At 38.9% G+C, this 22,351-nt stretch overlaps 1 protein-coding gene across 1 annotated transcript in view; it reads right to left on the reverse strand.

Annotated features, from left to right (window-relative positions):
- Positions 1–22,351, reverse strand: part of SLC25A21 (solute carrier family 25 member 21) — a 485,006-nt gene that overhangs the window by 35,644 nt on the left and 427,011 nt on the right. The window contains exons 4-6 of the mRNA XM_045848589.1: positions 16,918–16,984; positions 9,766–9,825; positions 6,381–6,488 (exon numbers count right to left, since the gene is read on the reverse strand). Of these exons, the coding sequence (XP_045704545.1) occupies positions 6,381–6,488; positions 9,766–9,825; positions 16,918–16,984 (235 nt within the window). The remainder of the gene's footprint in view (positions 1–6,380; positions 6,489–9,765; positions 9,826–16,917; positions 16,985–22,351) is intronic.

Consider the following 22,351-nt stretch of genomic DNA (forward strand, 5'->3'; position numbering starts at 1 on the left):
AACAGAGCCACACACTCACTCTCTGTATAACTCAACTTCATCTTCTTGAAATAGGTGATCACAAAATGCAATCCTTTTATTCGCTTTATGTTGACTCCATAATATATCTAAGTTTAAGCATTTGTTAATTGCCTATGGAGAATATAATCACTAAGCTTTGTAATATCATATAAAATCTAATTGGTTTCTATTAGATTATTAAGCTCCCAGGATAAAGTGTTTAGAACTATACTTAGTGGTAATATCTAAAGCCAGATTTTAAAAAATCCCTAGCTTTAAACATCCAATTAATGATGTATTTGCTATCTATTCATTGATCCTTAAAATTAAAGTCATAGAGCATATGTAGAAGACTAATTATTCCTTTCTTGGGATGAACATCTATAAAAACTAAAGAGTGGTGGAAGTGGCTTTTGCAATTCCCTAAAGGTCTAGTTTTATGTTTGGGGGTGAGAATGATTATGTTCATGTGTAAAGCAGATAAAAATGACAGACTCTAGGAGGAAAACCTGTGCCCCATCCACACATTGGAGGCCAATCCTATAGACCTCAAGGGAAGGAAAACGAAACCTGCTAGCCAAATAATAACTTTGAAGTAGATTTCAAAGTAGAGAGAAAAACTGGGAAACAATTCATACAAGATTTTGCTCCTGGGGAAAAATTCACATTTTCCAGGCTAGCAGAGAGCGTGCCAGCTAAATACCACTTGGCTTTACACAACTGATTCGAGACTTGCAGTTCTTATAAATATACAGATAAAAAATCATGCATCCACTGAAGAGGGGGAGAAAGTTCCTATAAGGACAATGAGCTACAAAGTCACACTTTTGGCAAGACTGGATGTGCAAACCACCCCCAATGGAGAAATCCCTGGGCAAGCCTAGTCCTAAACCAAAAAGACTACAAACCAGAATGACACTTGGCTTGGATCGAGTTTGAGGACAGGGAGAAACTTGGGTCTATCCGGGTTTCATCTGAACATGTTTTTACACCCACTGAAGCAAGCCAGAGCATGACAAAGCTATGATTACTCTTTTACCCACAGAAGGTCAAGCATATTTAAATTAGAGACAAGTTTTCTTCTCTTTTTTCTTTTTCTTTTGAGATAGATTTTGGTATTCACTGTGATTTTTAAAATGCTGGCCAAGATTCTGGTGTTGGAATTGGAGGAAGTGTGGCAGGGCTTACAGTTTTTGGCTGATATGGTGGCAATTTTAAAAGTGGAGAAGAGACAAGCACACTGGTTGAGATACTTTATACAGAAGCCAGAAGAATATGAGAGAAGTATCAGAAAATGAATTAACCACAATTTTCTTTAAATTGCTAGAATAGTTTATGACTAACCTGGCGGGGGGAGACATATTTCATGGACAACATACTTTTGACTGGCTAGAGAATCGGTTCTAGACCACAGAGGGGAGAAGCCAGAGGTTGGAGAGTACAGAGCGCCTGCCATTCCCAGGAAATCCTGATGGGAACTGCACTTGGGGCTCCAAGAACCTAAGAGATGCAGCCTCTGTTCTTGGCCAGTAATGCCCTTGAACCCCAGCTAGAAGGGGCCAGTCCTGGATCTCATGCTTCACAGGGCCCCATTCTGGCTCTCTGCCAGCCATACTCTCCCCATGGGGCTAAAGGGCCATCTGCCTACATCCCACAACTTCCTTCTAGGCATGCTGGGTCTGGCACTCCTTTTGCTCCTATTTCACCATTCTGCCATCGCCTCTAAGACGTAAGTGTAACACTGACAACTCTTGAGTTAGCCTGTCTTCCACTGAAGAGTCCTTCTCAACTGTAGCAACTTCTTAGGAAATTTCATGTTCAGAGGACCAATTCATGACTCACATCCTCGTGTTGACAAAAATAGGAAAATCCACAATTACTGTGTAGCATCCAGGATGTTCATATCTAGGAGGGGGTACATGCTACCTAAAACACTCATGGTATTGGCAGAACAGGAGTTATCTACTTGTAAAATAAACCTCTGGGTAAACTGCTTTGCTTTCTTAAAGGTGTTGTCAAGCCATCGTCCTTCATCCGCCCATCCATTTAGTGTTCCACCACAGCTGGTAGCTGCAATTGACTGAAAAGGCTGAGAGTGACCTTAGTTCACACCTCCATGTGAAGTGACTATGAAGGCTTGATCAAGAACCCACGCTGGTCTCATACAACTATTCCAGAGGGAGAATATCTTCATTGCGGTAGAATTCATTCCAAAGCGACTTCAGACACATTTAGTTTCATCTCCCACTTCTGCTGCTGTATATGCTGGCAGACCTGCACCTGAGTTTAAAGACCTTGTCAATAGGCACTGTAACTAGGCTGCCAGCCCTTAGGCCTTGACAAGGAATTCAGGCTCCATGGATCATGCTGGCAGCTGAGAATGACCTAAAGAACAGACTGACCATTGCTCAGTAAGCTGTTTTCATGCCTCCATTGGAGTCAGCTGGGGCTGCTCACTGTTAATCAGGACAGTACCTCAGGATAAATTTCTTTCTGCTTAAACTTAAGGATTTATAAGATCAACTTGCATTTAGAAACAGATGAGGTGTCTTTGGTGAGGTGTCTACCATGTACCAGGCGCTGTGTTAAGATCGTTGCATATCGCATCACATTTAAATTCACATAAAAAGCATGTTGTAATAATAACCACTAACATTTATTAAACCCTTACTATACACCGGGCTGTATCAACAGCTTTACATACATGCCTCTTCTAACCCTCATGACAGCATTTGATATGGCCACTACTATTATTCTTCCCCAACAAAAGAGGAACTTGGTGAATCCCAAGCTAGGCCAGCAAGTCATTCCCACCCAGACCAGCTGGGAAGCTTCCCCTCGAAGGCAGGCTTGATCACGGTGGAGCTGTTGGGACATTTCTTTTGGGTCACTCACTTTTCTTTACACTGGTCTGTTTTTGAAATCTTCTAGGATGAGCAACTGTTATTTTTTAGAGTAAAAGTTCACAAAACACTGAATCCATTCTCATCTTAAACATTCAACTATATAAAGATATTCCCTTAAATTCTTGCTTTTCTCTCTCCCACTTTAATCTCCTTTTCAGAGGTACCCAGTGAGAAGTTTGTATGAATTCCTCTAGACCTGCATTTTCTTATAAGGATGGCACTACCCTCATGTAGCTATTCAGAACTTGAAATGTCCTAGTACAAATTCAAGTGTGCTTGTAAGCATAACATACACATGAGATTTAAAGACTAAGTATGCAAATAGAGTGTAAATTATCTCATATAATTTTTACAGTGCTCGCATGTTGAAATGATAATATTTTGTGTATATTGGGTTAAATAAAATATAGTACTAAATTAATTTCATCTGTTTATTTTTACCTATTTTAATATAGCTACTACAAAATATGGCTAATGCTGCATTTCTATTGGGCAGTGTTGCTCTAGATAATTTTAGTATATTTATACGCTTATATGTAACACAGAAATGCATAGTTATTTTGGTGTTTTCTAACATAAATATGCATTCCCTTTATACTTAGATTAAACCTTTTTTCTTAAAAAAGTATGCTTTTAAAATACATTGGACATTAAATTAATTTCTTCCCCTCTTTCTTTTTCACTTCCTTTTCCTCTCCTCTTCCCCTTCTCCACCCCCACCCCCCAACACTTCTTGACAACCTACAAAGCCCCAGAGTGAAGAAAGCAATAATTATTCCTGTCCATACAAATGCTGAAGTGAGCACACCTAATATTTGGATGAATTCAATCCAGGTTCAGATGAACAAAAGGGTATCCCCTTGGTGGATAAAAGAAAGCGCTATTCATTGGAGAAAGGCTCTGGAGTTAATGGGTCCTAGACAAAAGACATGAGAAATAGTTTATTGCCAAAAGTGGTGGGTAGTTATTTTTAAGTGACTAGATCCAAATTTGCTATTCTTATGCCATCATCTCTTTCATATCATTTTTTGCAATAGGTACAGTCCCATTCCTTTATCTTGGGTAACTATGTATTAGCAACTACTTTCGCTTTGATCAGTGTTGCCTGTAAGGTAGCACCTCAGGTCAGCTACTGAATCCTGATAGTTGCTGACACGCGTGACCAGCATGATTCCTGCTTTGCTAAGATGAAGTAATACTGCAAATATTTTATAATGTACCTCATAGATTTTACTTTGTTTAAGTAAATATCTGACAATGAATTCAGTTCAGTGGATTATGCAAAAGAAATGATCCCAAACAAATGCCCCTTTCTTCTCCACTTAAAAAATGGCAGTACATACACAAACAGTTTACGCAGACTGCACACGTGCAAATGAGCTGGGAACACATGCACATGCAGCATTCTCGTGTTGGGCCAGGAGGGTGTTTTCCATGTTCTAGCAAGGCCTTAACACATGCAAAACATTCACAGCTCTTACTTGGCCTCAGTGTAGAACCTTGTTGAGGGCAGAGGAGAAAGAAAAGAACAGTAGGCATGAGCAGAAGTGCTATGATAACTCCTTATTTTCATTCCTGAGAGTGCTCCTTGGTGGTTGTCCCATTGGGTCCCTCTGGTTACAGGTTGCCTTGATAAAGGATGCAGCTGAAGGCCTGTTCATTCCTTTGCTTACTCATTGTTTCTCTAAGACAAGCTTCCCAACAGGTAAAATGAGGAAGGAATGAACAGGAATGAGGAGGAATTGGATGAGGAGCTCCAAAATTTTCTTCTAGCTCGTAATTCTCCCTGTCCAACAAGTCAAATTTTCCGTGAGCAGATTCCATGGGTGCTGTTTTAAATACTCCATAATGATAGGGCATTTGAAAGGTGTTTCTTTCATTTCTTCCTATTCCTCATCGTTTTTTTTTTCTTCCATCAGTCAAGGAAGAATAGAAAGAAAGCACACAGAAACAAAGACTAGGGTAATACAAAGATTTTCAGTCTTTTCTGAAATGCTATATATCACTGCAATTAAGACAATTGTTTGAAACTTAAAAGGAAAAAAAAATCTCCTTTAATTAGGATTGACTTCAACTGAGTAGATACCATCTGCTGTAGTGGACTAACCCTGTCTGCCTCGGGCCTGGGCTGCTACAGGTGAGTAGGCCCCCTCCTCTCCTTTCCCACACCTCTGCTCAAGAAGCTGCCAGGGAACTCTCAGGCAGGAAGTGGGGTGGGAGTGAGGGGGCTCTCCACCCACTAGCAGCTGCTTAAGTAGTAGGCAGGGGAACTTCTCCACAGAGAAATTCAGGTCAACAGATACTCCAATTTATACCACATGCTACTCAGTTGTGGAATTAAATTAAAATGCTAAGAAAGGACCTGGAATACAATTTTTTCCCCTTATTTTTTCTCTACCTTATGCTTGGCTCCCAAAAGAATAAAGCAAGAACAGTTGGACTTGGTGGTTTAACAGGAATTATTAGGCAACTGGAAGGAAGCGAAGTCAGCACACACCAAGGGAAGCTGTCTTCACAAAATATCATGTACCAGTGATTAAATGCCAAGACCCATCATTTTCCAAGTGGTGATATCTCTACAGGTTTAGTAACATGCTCATTCAGATTTAACCCAAAGACAAGCTTGACAGATTATCAGAATCTCTGGGGGAGGGCCATGGGTGGAGTAGGAAAAGGGTTGAGGTAATTTTTTTAATGATTTCATAATTTTGTTCTTTTTTCCATTGTTGTTGAAGTACAGTTATCTTTATTTCCCTCCTCCACCACTCCCCCCTACTCCAGCCATCCCCCTCTCCCACCCTCGATCCTACCCTCCTTTGGCTTTGTCCATGTGTCCCTCATAGATGTTTCTTGATGACCCTTCCCCTTTTTCCCCTATTATCCCCTCCCACCTTCCCTCTGGCTACTGTCAGTGTGTTCTTTAATTCACTGTTTCTGGTTATATTTTGCTTGCTTGTTTGTTTTGTTGATTAGGTCTTACTTATAGGTGAGATCATATGGTATTTGTCTTTCACTGCTTGGCTTATTTCACTGAGCATAATGCTCTCCAGACCCATCCATGTTCTCGCAAAGGGTAGGAGCTCCTTCTTTCTTTCTGCTGTGTAGTATTCCATCATAATTTTTTAAGAAACACAATAATATTCTAACCTCAGTGGTTTTTGCTGTAGTCTATTCTAGCATCATGTAAAATAGAAGTGTTGCCAAATGTAAGGAAAACATTTCCAAATAGGTCATTATAGATTACATTAGAACTCTAAAATAAAAGTGTGTAAACGTGTTTGTCCCTCAGACTTGAATGCGTTTTTGTTAGTATTTTCCTTGTGGGAGAAATTTGACTTTTCCTATGCTACTTCTCTACCAATAATTTTCTATGACTTTAGCAAGTGAATATGAGCTGGGTTCAAACTTTTTTATACACACTTAAAATGTTTGTTTTTACAGTCTCTGAACAATAGGAAAACCTTAAATCATTACCTCTGCCAATTTGTTCCGATTGGCTTGCAAGCCAACTTTTACTACCTCAAAAGGGTTAACCACGATGGCTTCTGTTAGTCCAGATCCCAGTCCAGCAATGGCAAATGTCTAGAAAAATTAAATCAATCAATACTTTAAAGCAAATTATCATGTGCACTGGGTAAAGCATCTTACTCATAACACTATGTAGCTGAATGTTATGATGAGAATGGAGAAACTTATGTAAATGCACCATATACCATTACTAAACAGTCTTAGTTCTTGATTAGATGCTGACAATTCATGAAGAAGAAATTACAGAAGCCGCAAACCACAACCTAACAATTCAAAATAAAATGTCAAAGCCCCATCAACAATGACTTTTTCCACTCATAAAAAGAAAAGTTGTTTTACTGATTTAAGGTGAATACTAAAACATCTGCACATGTAACAATTAAAAGAGAGTTTAACCTGTAAACGGAGAGCTTCATTTTAAAACATCTACTTAAATACATTTATTGAGCAGATTAAAGAATTCAAGGAACAGAACCACAAATAGTGTTCATAAACAGCAAAATTTCAGGTACCCAAACAGTATAGCTGAACACATTTAAACTTATAGCTGTATTCTTAGATTCACTATTTTAGACTATTATCAAACAAAAAAATAATATTTTTATTCAGTCTTTCTGAATATTTTTAAAAAACTGATAATTGTCCTATTCTTCTGGACCTAGAAGCCAAGGAATGAGAAGAAATGACTAGATTGTTCTGAAGGCCTCAGCTAAAATCAAGAATATTATTTGCTCTCCTTTAAGAATTTCTGCAGTAGGAAAGAACAACTTTCTAGAATTTTTCCCTAAGTAGAACACTTAAAGTTTTTTTCAGAAAATCCTTATCAAAATAACCACAATGATAAAACACACTAGAGAGAGAGAGAGACAAGAGACAGAGACTGACAGAGACAGAGACAAAGAGAGACAGAGAATGAAAATAAAATTAAACAAAGCCTTAAACCTGCAAAACAGATGTGAAAAAAATCATTCTTTAATGCTGAAGCTTTAATTCTAGAAGAAGAGGTAGTACTATGTACAACTAAGAGGAGAAAAAGCACAGATAACTCTTATTAGGAGTCTTTAATTTCTTCAAAGTAGGAAACTAAAAGAGAAAGGGAAAAAGGATGTTCCACGGCCTTAGCAGCAGAGGAAAGTCCAGAGCCAGGAGGTCTGGGTTTAAGTCTCAGTTCTGCCACGTACTGGCTGATATACACCAGAGCTGGCATGTACATTAGTTTGTGCACAATGGTGTGTGTGGAGCCTGAAGTCCAGCCTGCACCCCTCTTGCTGAGCTGGAGCCCTGGAGAGGCATCAGTCAGAAGAAAGGGGTGCCTTTTCACACTTCACATAAAGACACCACATGTACTAGCTGCAGCTCTGTGTCTTAAGTCACTGAATCTTTTATAAGCCACAGTTTTCTCATCTGTAAAATGGAAACAATATCTAACATCCCTACCTCATAAGGTTATCTGAGGGTCAAAATCAGGTGTGAAAGCCCTTTGAAAAGTGCTACACAGAAACCATTCTTACTATTGCACATACAGATGGACAGGAAGAATGGCTTTGGACAGAGATTCCAGGAGAGAGAGAGTGACTAATGATGTTTTCCTTTCATGCCCCTTCATTACAATTTTAAACATCTTTGTATAGGGTAACGGACCAAATATTTTATTCATGTATCTCAGACTTCCATCATGGAAGCCAAAAGTAGGAAAAAAAATACTAGTCCCCAACTTTTCTGACTGAAAAAGCTAAAATCCAGATGTTCAGGTTTTTATTACTACATACAATCTTCCAAGTAATTCACTTTTCTGTTCTATAAACTCAGCTACATTTGCTGTCAGAAATAGCGTTCAGCAGTCCCTTGTCAAAAGAATTGATCAGCTATCAGCAGATCATATTACTTAGACTGTTCCAGAGACCAGCAGTAACTGTCGGGTTCCCAGCCTCCTAGGCTTTTCATGTGAGAGCACCAGGGGACATTTAATGGCTGTTTAAGTGTCTAGCTGTACCAAAAAAAGAACACAAAAAAACCTGGAATAAATGAGTTCAAGAGAAGGGGAAAACTGTATACAGTTTGCATGCATTCAGTTATGGTGGCTGGAGTGGCCAAATGCTTTTTTGTTTCAAATCCCAAGAGAGCCAAAAGAACTGCATTTCTCACGTGGCACCAATGCTTTGCACAGGAACAGCCAGCTGGCCCTCTGGAGGCTGTATTTTATTGTCTTTTGCTAGAAAGGTTTTTAATTCTCTTTTTAACAAGATATTTTCAAAGTTAAGAATGACATAACAGGGAGATACCGAGGAATTAAAAAATAACTCAGGGCTCATGCTGCCACTTCTTTTATGTGAGGCCACACCTTGGATCCACCTTTTTAGGTAGGAGGCTGGACAAGAGGTTTCTTTGTCATAAAATTAAGCCGGACTATTAGTTTTCTTAATAGAATCCTTCCTATAAAAGGGACATGCATGACTTTTTAAATAACAGATATTTCTTGGACAGTCTTCTTGGCAGAGTAAATGTTCTGAAATGAACCTTTACAAGTAAAGTAATTAAAGAATTGAAGCTCAGAACACTACCTTTTTGGTTAAGTTTTGAGGTACACTTCACCAGGAAAACAGGGGCAATTTTCAATAGGAAAGCCAGTGAGATTTTATTTTGTTTTGTTTTAAAGATTTGAAGGGAGAAATCAGTGCATTTGCTCTCCCTGGAGCTCCCATTGTAAGCACATATTTGTAGAACCCAATTGGTCAATATAATTTAAGTCATTTTGTGAAAAGCGGCAAAGTCACTCAGAAGGAAAGAAGTGGCATTGGAAAATATTCAAATCAGCAAGTGATTTTCATGTAATAGTTGATCTGTGTCATTGTATGATCATTATTCTCCCTGACTATAAAAGGATCGTTCTTCAGTCCATCTCTGACCACAGAACACCCTGCAGTCCTATTATTTATTATTTACTACAGCTTAAGTAAGAGCTGGAAAAGTGACCTGCTAGGAAATAATTTTAGGCATGCTGACTTTCACACAGATAGGTGCAGCATGTAAACATGCATGTTTTCGCTTTTAAAAAGTCTGTGACAAATATATTCTTTATTTTACATTCTTGACCATATCTCATCTGAGCCTTTCTACACATATCATTATTATCATAAATTCATCACTGGCTGCTATAAAATAGCCAGATTGTGAGTTATTAGGAAGATGGCTTTCAACAAGTAGCTGAACATTGAATAGCTTGAATTCATATTTCAGTAGTTGGGCTTGGGGAATCAAAAGGCTTTTTGTCTCCAGATTTTGCTTTATGAAATAACACACTCACTTAAGTATAATAAATATTCTCACTTACCAATGCTGGTGACAGTGACACAGATCCTAGCAATTTCTTATACTGCTCAAAGGTGAAAAACTGTGAAACAAAACCAAACCCAGAGAGTTATAACAATTTCCTGCAACAAACCCTTTAATTGACTCAAATTTCTTTAGTAAATCATTATACTAATCAGCATTTAAAAAATGATAAACCATTGAACACAGTTCTTAATCTTGTCTCGGGTAGTTGCTATTGGTTCTTACTTTAACATTCACATTTTCAAATGCAGCTATAATGACCTACAGAAGAGCTGATGGAATCCTTTATAGCAGTAAATGAACCATACAGCTTCCATTTACCATGACCATTTCCAGTTTCCCCAGACATCAATAGACTTCTTTTTTTATGGCAGTGATTCAACATTATAGGCACAGAGACCTGAAATCTTTGGTCTCCTCTGTTTTGTCTATGAATTGCTTTCCCAGTGAATGCTCAATTATCTAACTGACTTGTAAAAGACATCCGTTTCTCAGCTTTAACTTTCATTTTTATCACCGTGTCTCTACTGTTCCATGAAATATCCAAACACTCAGCAACAATGAAGATGTCATCATAAACGAGGAAAGGACACAATGAGGTCATCTGGTCCATCCCTGCTTAAAGGCACACTGTCCCCCACCTGAGCAGAGGAGAGCTGCTTAGTCCTTCCTTTAAAATACGGTGATAATGAAGATTTTGTCGGGCTTCAGTAGATGATGTTTAATATAATTTTCCTGAAAATGAGTTTCTAGGAAGGTAAATCTAATCAATCACTTTGTATAACATACCCCAAAAGCATTTTTTCTCCAACACTTTGGGCAACAATGTTGCTTGAACATGATGTTTTGCTCCTGGGTACTCTGTTAGGAAGCCACAAGCAGCTCTGATGAGACATTCTCTTAGGTTCTGCTAACCTGTTTCTCAAGACCAGAGAAATGGCCCTGGTATTTTGTGATCACACACGTCTTCTACTCTATTACTTTTTAATCCAGTAAAATATAGCAAGAAAAAAAATGTACATTTGGGGGCCAATTAATACTCTGCTGTTAGAAAAAGGTAGTTCTGTGGTGTAGACACACCTTGAATGAGTCTTTGGGCATCCCAAGAGTCATTACATCACCAGATAGACTTTTGTTCTTCTAAAGACCCATGAACTACTTTGTGCCATGCTTCTTTAGCTTAACTATAGTTGTAGACTTTTCTAGAAATGAGATTCATTCATTTACTCATTCAACAAATATTTTATTGGATGCCCCCTGTGCTCTGAGAGGCACGGGGGACGCAGCAGTAAACAAAGAGAACCCCTGCCTTCTTGATGCAACATTCCAGAGGGTGGTGATGACCCTCAGACTGTATCCTGGGGTTACAACAGAACCACCAGGGGCCACCACTGTTTTGAGGAGAGATGCACTAGAAACCATTAACTGTGGATGGAAATGCATTGTAGTTTTAAGCTTTAAAGATAATTTATCTTTTCTTCCTTTTTAAGCTCATCGTCATCACTGTTTTTGACAATGACCTTGCTGGTATTTTGACAGGGGCAGTTGTGGGTCTGACTCCTGGCTATACTACTTAGCTGTGAAAGCATGGGTGAGTTGCCTGGCCTTTCTAATCCTCCAGAACACAAAACTTAAGTTTTAGCGAATTCCTTAAATAAGAGCATTCGAGTAAGATTTCCTGACATGTTTGGCACATAGGAGACTTTCAGAATATTTTAGTTTCCATTCCCTGACTTCACTTTGGCTACTAAAGGAACCATAAATGCCTTAGTTATTTGTATCACTCAGGAGAGCTTGCTATCGTCCAAGAAACCTGCTAAGACCTTAGCGTTTTCTCCTGCATTTAATTCATAAAACATCATCAGGTCACAGTTACAACACAGCCGTGATTCCCATTTTATAGGTATATGTCCTGTAGCTAGTGAATTGAAGGGTTCAGATTCCCCCCAAAGTCTAACACCAAGGCCTGTGCATGCACTTTACCATGGTACTTACTACGCTTAACCACAGCTAAGCCATGACTGTTAGTGGTTTGGGTAGACATTCTCTGCCTTGGAGTTCTCTTGCTGCTGAGGTCTTCTTGCCTTCCCTGACCCTGGAAGCCCAGTGTCCCTCAAGGCAGATTTCAAACCTTTTCAACCACAATCTACATAAAAAATACTTGACCAATACAGGCGCATGTATGCACATAAATGCACACAGTGTGCATTTACAACTGAAACAAAACATGGCTATAAAACAATATGTACCCTTTACTGTGTGTAATTCTGATCCTATCCTACTTTATTAAAAACATTTCTTGTCATGACCCACTACATCTAGTGACTCACTAAACTGATTTCATGACACACATTTTAGAAACACTGCTCTATGTGGTCCTCACTGAGTTAAGGGAAGTTCTGGGAGATGGTAGACTTTACAAAAGCCTCCCTGCCTTGTTCCCTTCCGGTGGGAAGATGTGGTTTTTTTTTTTTTCTTTTCTGACTTTCTGTCATTGCATTACTATGGAGGCAAATGTTTCTGAGTCCTCCTCACAGTGCCCTTTGCATTCTGAAGCCTTCTGGTTTGGTTGGTTGGAACAGGTCCTTCCTTCCTTCCTTCCTTCCTTCCTTCCTTCCTTCCTTCCTTCCTTCCTTCCTTCCTTCCTTCCTTCCTTCCTCCTTCCCTCCCTCCCTTCCTTCCTCTCTCCCTTCTTCTGAAGTCTATTTTATTGATTATGCTATTATAGCAGTCCCATTTTTTTCTCCCCTTTATTCCCCTCCACCCTGCAACCCCTCCCACCAACATCCCCTTAGTTCATGTCCATGGGTCACATATGTAAGTTCTTTGGCTTCTCCATTTCCTATACTATTCTTACCATTTATGATTCTTATTCCTTGAACCTTTTTCCCCATTCTCCCCCTTCCCTCTCCCTGCTGATACCCTCCATTTCTGTGGTTCTGTTCCTGTTCTAGTTGTTTGCTTTGTTTCTTTTTTTTGGGGGGGGGAGGGGTGGTTTGTTTGTTTTTTAAAGATTTTATTTATTTACTTTTTAAAGAGGGGAAGGGAAGGAGAGAAACATCAATGTGTGGTTGCCTCTCACATGACCCCCGCTGGGGACCTGACCTGCAACCCAGGCATGTGTCCCAGACTAGGAATCAAACCTGTGACCCTTTGATTCATAGGCCGGCACTCAACCACTCAGCCACACCAGCCAGGGCAATTTTTTTTTTAGGTTCATATTTTACTGATGATTTTACTGTTCATATTTTTAATCTTTTTCTTTTTCTTAGATAAGTCCCTTTAACATTTCATATAATAAGAGCTTGGTCATGATGAACTCCTTTAACTTGACCTTATCTGAGAAGCATTTTTTTTACCTGCCCTTCCATTCTAAATGAAAACTTTGGTGGATAGAGCAATCTTGGATGTAGGTCCTTTTCATGTCTTCAAATATTTCTTTCCAGGCCCTTCTTACCTGCAAGATTTCTTTTGATAAATCAACTGATAGTCTTATGGGAAGACTTCTATTCTCAACCTCGTGTAGAGCACTGTTCCCTCTAATTCCTTGGATGGCTCTTTCTCAGGTCCTGCTAGTTTCCTTACATGTATGCACTGGTCAGTTCTCTGCTGAATACTTAAGGGGTCTCTCTGCAGATCTTAGGAGTTCTTGCTCTGTGCAGCTCTCTCTTCTCTGGCACTTTGTCCACTGAACTCAAGCTGCCTTGCCCTCCAGCTCATTCTCAATCCAGGGAATCCATGGGACTCTGCCTGTATTTCCCTTGCCTGCCCCTGGGCCTGGCAACCCTTTCAAGGCAGTAAGGTGGGGCAGTCCATACAGGTCATCTCCTTTGTTTCTCGTCTATCTATCCTTTCTTGTCTGATGTCCTGTGTCTTGAAAATTGTGGTTTCATATTTTGTTCATTTTTTATTGTTGCTGTTTCAGGCAAGAGAGTAAATCTGGTCCCTGTTACTCCATTTTGGCTGGAAATGGAAGTCTGGGCCTTCCAGAAATTCTGAATAGTAGATGTGGGAATTTCTGAGAACAGGATAGGAATGTCTCTTGTTAGGAACCAATAAATTTTCTTTCTGTTTCTCTCTCTAGATATATTCCATTTACTCCAGTAATATCAGCTGAACATCTACTATATGTAGACACTATGACAGGCATAGTGATAGTGGTGAACAAATAGCCTTCACTATTTATAATCTCACCAGTTTGCTTAGCAATAGGCAGTCCTTGAGAGTCTGATCATGGAAAAATGGTGTTTCTGGAACTGTGGCGCTCAAGGTTGGACTCTGGGCCCTGGAACCATTTCCGAGGAACCAGTCAGTCTCTTTCTGAGGTCTTCATTTCCTTTTGCTAACTGCAGTACTAACTGTCTTGATTTGTAAAAGAGGAAGTTTCATTTATTCAGCATCAATGATTCTTATTATTTTCATGATGAATCTTATTTCAAAAAATCAAGAACAGGAAAACCTTGACATTATCTGTTTCTGATTATAGTAGTGTTCATAACTGAAGTGTCAGTTCTAAGGACGATCTATATCTGTGTATGTGTAAAGAATTCATAGAGCATATATATCTGTAAATGTGTATGCGTGCATATGCACACACATATATAGTTTCTGAATATTTTTTCTGAAGTAAACTTTGATGACATACAATGAAGCAGTTTATGATGTATGAAATTGTTACTATCAGATGATCACTTTCCTCACAAATCCTAAGATAAATATCTATAAAATGAATATTTTCATACATTGTGTTGAAAAAGTAGTGCTATCCATCTGGCAAAGATACACTTTTAACTCCAAGTTATACTTAAAAAGCCAACGTACTTACCATATGGCTCAATAATTTTAAGGTAAAAACTACTTGAAACAAGATGTCTGGGACACATATACCATATCCAGTTGCCCAAAAGTTCATCTGTTAACCATTGTACTGACAGGGAGAGTTGCTTTTTTTTTTTTTTTTAACTAGAGACTAACTCAGCTTTGCAAACCCCAACATTTCTTTTTTTTCTTCAGTAAAAGACTGTTCAACATTGATAAACCTTAATCCTCCTAAAGTTTAAATTGTCTCCAATGTATAGTATTAAGGAAAAATATTCCAGGAGAAACTTTAATTACAATTTACTTTATTTATACACGTAAAACACTGAACAAATGAATATATTATTCTACGGAGACAAAATGACTTTCTGTTTGAACAGGAACTCTGCTCTGTTTGTTTACTTGGGCAATCTTTTATCAAGTGAAGCCATGTCATAATTCAATTCAGCCCTCGTGTGTACTTTGGTGAACTTTTTCCAGATTCTCTACTGAGATTCAGATCCTTATAATGAAATTTGTATTGAAGTAATAATGCATAATCACCAAAACTATGGCAAAAAAGAGAATGAATTAATAAAAGTGTGTTTTAAAGCTTTGCTTTCTGAATCGAGACCTGAATTAAGTTCTGTTAAATTACCATTGTAAAAATATTACTACTTTAACATAATGTAAAAGTTTCATGTTTGTGTTTATAAGTGGTTATTTTATCATAAATTTTAACCCAGCCACCCTCTTAACTTGCTGAGCAAAAGTATCCTTCTTACCTTTCAGGAATATCAGGAATATGAAGTAAGCAATGTATGTGAAAAAAAGCTTTGCCATTAATTGGAAAGGAAGTCTTTCAGTCTAAGTTTATGTAATCTTTAACATGGAAAGACAAAGCCATATTTACTGCTGTCAGTGGTGTGGGTGTGGGGGTCAGTGCCAGCTAGAGTCACTGTGATCAGGACTCTTGTCTGAGAAAACACATAAAAAAGTGATGAGATTTAGTTCTTTCTTTCATGGAAGTCCTGCTAGATCCTTGTGTTCCTGGCCAGATACTGAGCCAGTAAGTGGTACATGAACTCCATAGCTATGCAGTTAAGGAGATGGAAATCAGGATAATGGAAGTAATAATTTTGTAAAAACCAGAATAAAAAAATTTAACAGAGGAGATAAGGAGGTAGGGGGAATGAAGTAAACATGCCAAATAATAAGTTATATGAGAATCATGTCAAAGAAATATAGTGTATTAGTCTGCTCTGTTCATAAAATAGGAATGATTTAGAGAGAAAGGTTTTCCCACCTGTCTCCTCTCCTCGCTTTTCCTTCTCTCTTTCTTTAGTAATTATTGCTCTAAAGGAAAATTTATGAATAGCTTTGAGAAAAAGTCCAAGCTATTTTGTGGCTACTATGTTCCGACTAGTGAATTTCATTCACCATTGTACTCTTTATTTAATTTCCCCATTAGAAGGGAGTGCCTTCACCTGAAAAAGTAATCTACAAACCAATATTGGAGAGATTGATCAAATGTAATTAGAATAAAAGTTATGCTATAATTTCTGCAATAAAAATCTTATGTTTAATTCACATTCATGTCCTATAGATTAGTGTTGGATGTCCTAATGCCGCAGTTGTCTCTGTAGTGTATTTTCACCTGGTTGGAAAGCATATGAGGTCTGTCCAGAAAAAGTCCAGCCATTGTTAATATAAAGAGAACACTTTCCACAACATCAATGTAACCTGGCAGCCAAGGAGAGTGGACTGGAATGCGCATGCGTGAACAATGGTGACTTCACTATACTACTCAGTGGAGGTGGTAGATGCTGTTTAGTGAGCATATGTACTGTGTGACCTTCACATTCAAAATGACTGTGAGAGTAGAAAAATGATCTGCATCAAATTTTGTGTTAAGCTTGTACATTCCTCTGCAGAAACTATTTGGATGCTTCAGAAAGCTGCAGCTATGGGCAAGTGGTGATTGGCAGCTTTATCATGACAGCATGCCTGCTCATGCATCACATCTCATGCAAAGCATTTTGGTGAAACATCAAATCACCCAGGTGATTCAGTTCCCCTACAGCCTGGATTTAGCTGTGACTTTTGGCTTTTCCCAAAACTAAAGTCTCCTTTGCAAGGGATGATTCAGACTGTCAATAAGATTCAGGAAAATATGATGGGGTAGCTGATGGCAACTGGGAGAACTGGGTGGGGTACCAAGGTGCCTACTTTGAAGGGAACTCAGACGTCATTGTTCTATGTACAATGTGTCTTGTATCTTCTTTAATAAATGTCTCTATTTTTTATATTACATGGCTGTATACCTTCCAGACAGATCTCATACATTGCTTACCTTCACTGCTCTTTTTGGTGTTTCAGCCAATATGGGTGGTAGAATTCCCTTGTAAAAACCAAACAGCCTGTTGGAGAAATAAAATCTTTTATTTAAGAAAGGGAAGTAAAAAAATGGGTAATTCTGCTTTTGTTTATAGAAAAAGCAACTAATCTTAAAGTACTCCCAATTATTCAATGTAGCACACCAATTTTGAAGTTCTTTGTTTTAATTCTAAAGTAGAGTGATTATGGAAGATGGAGGCATAGCGAGGTACACTGTATCTCCTCCCACAACCAAAAGAAGGACAACAATAAGTTTAAAAACAAAAAACAACCAGAACTGTCAGAAAATCTAATTGTACAGAAGTCTAACAACCAAGGACTTAAAGATGAAAGATTCATCCAGATAGGTTGGAGGGGCAGAGATGGGCAGCCAAGGTGGAGAGGGCCAGAGGTAAGGTGGTGGCTGGAGGACCAGGTGAGGTGGTGACTGATGGAGCAGGTGGTCCCACATTGCATGTGGATAAACCAGGAGGAACAACTTGGGAGTGAGACAGAATGCACAACCCAGGGTTCCAGCACTAGGAAATAAAGCCTCAAAACATCTGACTAAAAAAACCTGTTGGGGTTGTGGTGGCAAGAGAAACTCCCAGTCTCACAGGAGAGTTCAGTGGAGAGATTCACAGGGTCCTAGAACATACACAAAACCACCCACCCAAGAATCAGCACCAGAAGAGCCCAATTTGCTTGTGGGTAACAGAGAAAGTGACTGAAGGCTGCCAAGAGCCCAGCAAGTGTCATTGTTTCCTTTTGGGCTCCTCCCCAATGTACAGCATCACAATGCAGCACTGTGGGTTGCCCCACCCTGATGAATACCTAAGGCTCCACCCCTTACTGTGTAACAGGCATGTGGAGACCAAAAAAAAATTAGCCCAAATGAAAGAACAGATCAAAGTTCCAGAAAAAAATACAACTAAGCAACAAAGAGATAGCCAACCCATCGGATGCACAGTTCAAAACACTGGTAATCAGGATGCTCACAGCACTGGTTAAGTACAGTCACAAAAGAGAGGAAAAAGTGAAGGCTATGCAAAGTGAATTAAAGGAAAATGCACAAGGAACCAACAGTGACAGAAAGGAAACCAGAACTCAGATCAATAGTTTGGACCAGAAGGAAGAAGTAAACATTCAACCAGAAAAGAAAGAATTCAAAAATATGAGGAAAGGCTTAGGAACCTATGGGACAACTTTAAAAATCCCAACATCTGAATCATAGGGGTGCCAGAAGGAGAAGAGGGAGACCAAGAAATTGAAAACTTATTTGAAATTGTAATGAAGGAGAACTTCCCCAATTTTGCAAAGGAAATAGACTTCCAGGAAGTCCAGGAAGCTCAGAGAGTCCCAAAGAAGTTGGACCCAAGGAGGAACACACCTAGACACATCATAATTACATTACCTAAGATTAAAATGAAGGAGAGAATCCTAGAAGCAGAAAGAGAAAAGGAGACAGTTACCTACAAAGGATTTCCCATCAGACTGTCAGCTGATTTCTCAAAAGAGACCTTACAGGCAAGAAGGGGCTGGAAAGAAGTATTCCAAGTCATGAAAGGCAAGGACCTACATCCAAGATTCCGCTACCCAGCAAAGCTTTCATTTAGAGTGGAAGGGCAGATAAAGTGCTTCTCAGATAAGGTCAAGTTAAAGGAGTTCATCATCACCAAGCCTTTATTTTATGAAATGTTAAAGGGACTTATCTAAGAAAAAGAAGATAAAAAACATGTAAAGTAAAATGACAGCAAACTCACAATTATTAACAACTACACCTGAAACAAAAACAAAAACAAACCAAGCAAACAACTAGAACAGGAACAGAACCACAGAAATGGAGATCACGTGGAGGGTTATTGGCAGGGGGAGAATGAGGGGATAAGGTACAGGGAATAAGAAGTATAATTGGTAGGTACAAAATATGCAGAGGGAAGTTAAGAATAGTATTGGAAATCTAGAAGCCAAAGAACTTATATGTGTGACCCACAGACATTAACTAAGGGCGGGTTGAATGCAAGTGGGAGGGGGTACGAGGTAGAGGAGAACAAAGAGGGCACATGGGACAGCTGTAATAGCATAATTGATAAAATATATTTTTAAAATAGAGAGATTATGAATACTATGCTTATTAGCATTATTCAGAAGAAGAATAAATAATACTGAGACTGGAATCCCTTAGTTTAAGTTGCTAAATACAACCATGAGTTGTGCCTTAAAGTTGACAATCTTCAATTTAAGGATCTTGAATTTATTTTCTCAGTTGTGTGGTAGGTAGCTTCAAGCTGTCTACAGTCTTGCATTTCCTCCCTTATGGTAACCAAATGAGGTTAGGGTAACACCTAAGCCCACTAGACTGAAACTTTCTGAGGCTAGCAAGTTGATGAAATCTCAATTTTAGCTTTACTAACACGAGGGAACTAACAAGATGTATGGCTATGGAACCTGGGTTCCTGGGTATGTTCTGATTTGTCATATTTTTTTAACTTCCTTCATGGAGAAAGAAGTAGGTCAGGGACATACAATGCTGACAGAAGAAATGCCAAACTCCCTTGCTGATATGCAGTTTCACAGGGCCTGGGACAGCTATTGTTGCCATAGTTGATAAACTTGTCACATATTCTGATGTTTTTAGAAAAAAACATTAGTAGATATGTTTATGACGAGATTATAATACATCATCACTTATTTCATATTAGATTTTATAATTCAAAGTTTTAAATTTGTCTGATCTAGAATCTCTATATATATTATCTGTAATATATATTATCTTTATATAGAATTATCTGTAGGTAGACTGGGCTTTCTGTGTATGTGTGTATAGATATATATATAGATGATATAGATATAGGTATAGATATAGATATAAATATAGATGTAGATATATCACACCCTCATTTGAAACCTGGAAATACATAAATAGAAAAGACTATTCTGCATTATTTTCTGAGATAATCCATTTCCCTGATGAACCCATGCATGACTACAGATAAAGGCAGGACTCAGTGTGTCCCAATGGTAGGATGTCCATTTTACATGGGGCTGGAGATTCTTTGACTGACCCTTCAAGCTTCACTCCTATTTCTTCAAGTTAGGTTCTGCTTCTAGCTGTGCTTCTGGGGCAAGAAAGTTAAGAGTTTATTCAGACTAACTCACTGTGCCACCCAGTCCAACATGGTGACCAAGTTCTTCCTTAATTAACTCAATCCTCTTCAGTGAGGGGAGCAAAGACTTGTCCTCCAGCTTTTAAACTTAGCTTTTTGAGGGCTGAGTGTGCATCAGAGTGCTTACCCCAGGCTGTCTATGTGTGTATAAGCAGAACATAAATGTTTGTTAAGTATGTGAATTTCATGAAGAGGAAGAAAGGAATCAAATGATCCCCTGATATGGGTTTACTCTGACTACTATTTTTCACTTAATGGATAGTACTAGCATTATGAATAAGAAGTAAAGCAAACATGTGATTTGAAGAACTACAGGAGCTCACAAATTCCCCCTACCTGCTTTCATGCTAATTTCAACTACTGATCCCTCAAATTCACTTGTAAAATTTAAATGCCATTTGCTATTCATCAACATTTAAATTTCATTATAAATTAATTATTATATAACTTTTAGCATGAGAGTGACTGAGCACAGGTTTAATCTTCTTAAAAGATAAATGTGATTTTCATGAAGTTCTACATTGATATTGAAAGACATTATTAGTTCTTTCTGTGCTGATTTTTCCACATCTGGAATATTATGCCTGGTTAATGGAGGGGGTGACATTAAAAACATTTAAGTAATTAAAGCTTCTAGATCAGAATTTCCTAGTTAATAAAGGTACTTGAAATCCCATATGACAGAGAACCGTTAGAGGGAGAATAGTTGCTCAGCCTGAAGAAGAAAGATCAGAGGGAAAAACATAATGTGATGGATCTCTTGGCAAGTGAGCACGTCAGAAAGAGATTAGACTTGTTTGTTTGTTTCCAGGTGGTGGGACTTGGACCAACAGGTGCAAACAACAAGGAAAGACACATTTTTGTCCTAAGAGGAGCTTACTATGAGGAAGTACTCTCCTAACAGACAGAATTATCTGCAGGTAGTCTGGGCTTTCCTGAAGAGTGGTGAGTGCCCCTTTGTGGTATGTGGTCAAGCAGTCTGGATGGCCCCTGGGCATGGGTGCCAGCCCTGGGCTATACATAGTAACAGATGGACTTGCTGGCACTCCAAGTTGGTCTCCTCCAACCCTCAGATTTTGATATTCTAAGAAAAAGAACAGGAGGATATGGGAAAGTACTTTTCTGAAAGAGAGAAACTTTGCCTTGCTTCAAACTTTTGCTTAAAGTAGAGCACTGCTTCTATGGAGGACAGAAGTCTTATGCCTGACACAGAAAGTCCTCATTTTAAAACTGATGGGAGAAAATGTTAGAAAGAGGTGTAAGGCAAGAGAGAAGAGAGGCAGCTGGGGGAACCAAAAAGATTTCATATGAAAAGATCTGGAAGTTCCAGATCTTCATGTTGGCAATTCTTCCTTGATGCACCCTCCTTCCCTTTCATGTGCCACCATTCCCCCCTCATCTCCTGCCATCCCACCATCCTGAAATTTCTAACAGTGAATTGATAGTACTAACAGAAAACTCTCAAGGACTATAGGCAGTCTTTGCTGGCAAATGGGAAGCTAGAGCTATCTACTTCCTTGCAATGTATTCTCAGATGTCCATGTAACAGTGGACAGCTCTGGAATAGTTAGGCCAAACCTTTTCTGGTGAGAACTGCTCTACCCATTTTTTTTTAACCACTGGAACTGATGTATTAGTACAATGATATTGCTTGTAGGCAATGATTGATTGGCAGCCCATCAAATGGATCTAAATGGTATTCTGTCTCTTTGCTCCAGTTAATCTGATCCAAGCTGGACCTAGGTGAGTTTTTTTTTACCCCTAGGATTTGGAATTAGAACTGAAAATGTCAGTCTCGATCTGTGTGGGTGAAGCTCTTACATATAAAGCTAGAAAATCAATGGCAGTCTTCTGTCATTTGGAGGAAGTCAATGTGCACTGATGAGAAAGAAGGGAGCTACCCTTTAGGAAAACACAGAAGCAAGATAGCGAAGAGAAACACCGGTGCTGTGAGAGGGACTCCGCTGCCAGGATTTCTTTAAGCCTAGTTACATCTCAACCCTTCTTGAATATTAGCATTTTCCTTTGTTTTTGGTTCACTGGGATACCCAGTTGCATTGATAATACATTTGATTTTTTACTTAAATGAGTCTGAGATGGGTTTATTACTTACAACCCAAAGTTGGAAGTAAGCCCCTCCTGCCAAAGTGGCTGCTGCAGCACCTCAATTCCATGCCCTCTCACATAAAGAGACTTTGTCCGTTACCATGGGCCCTTGGGCCAATCAGAAGAGACACATCCAAT

The sequence above is a fragment of the Phyllostomus hastatus genome, unplaced genomic scaffold, assembly GCF_019186645.2.
Source record: "Phyllostomus hastatus isolate PE091 unplaced genomic scaffold, TTU_PhHast_1.1 phas_contig_62, whole genome shotgun sequence".
NCBI classification, from domain to species: domain Eukaryota; kingdom Metazoa; phylum Chordata; class Mammalia; order Chiroptera; family Phyllostomidae; genus Phyllostomus; species Phyllostomus hastatus.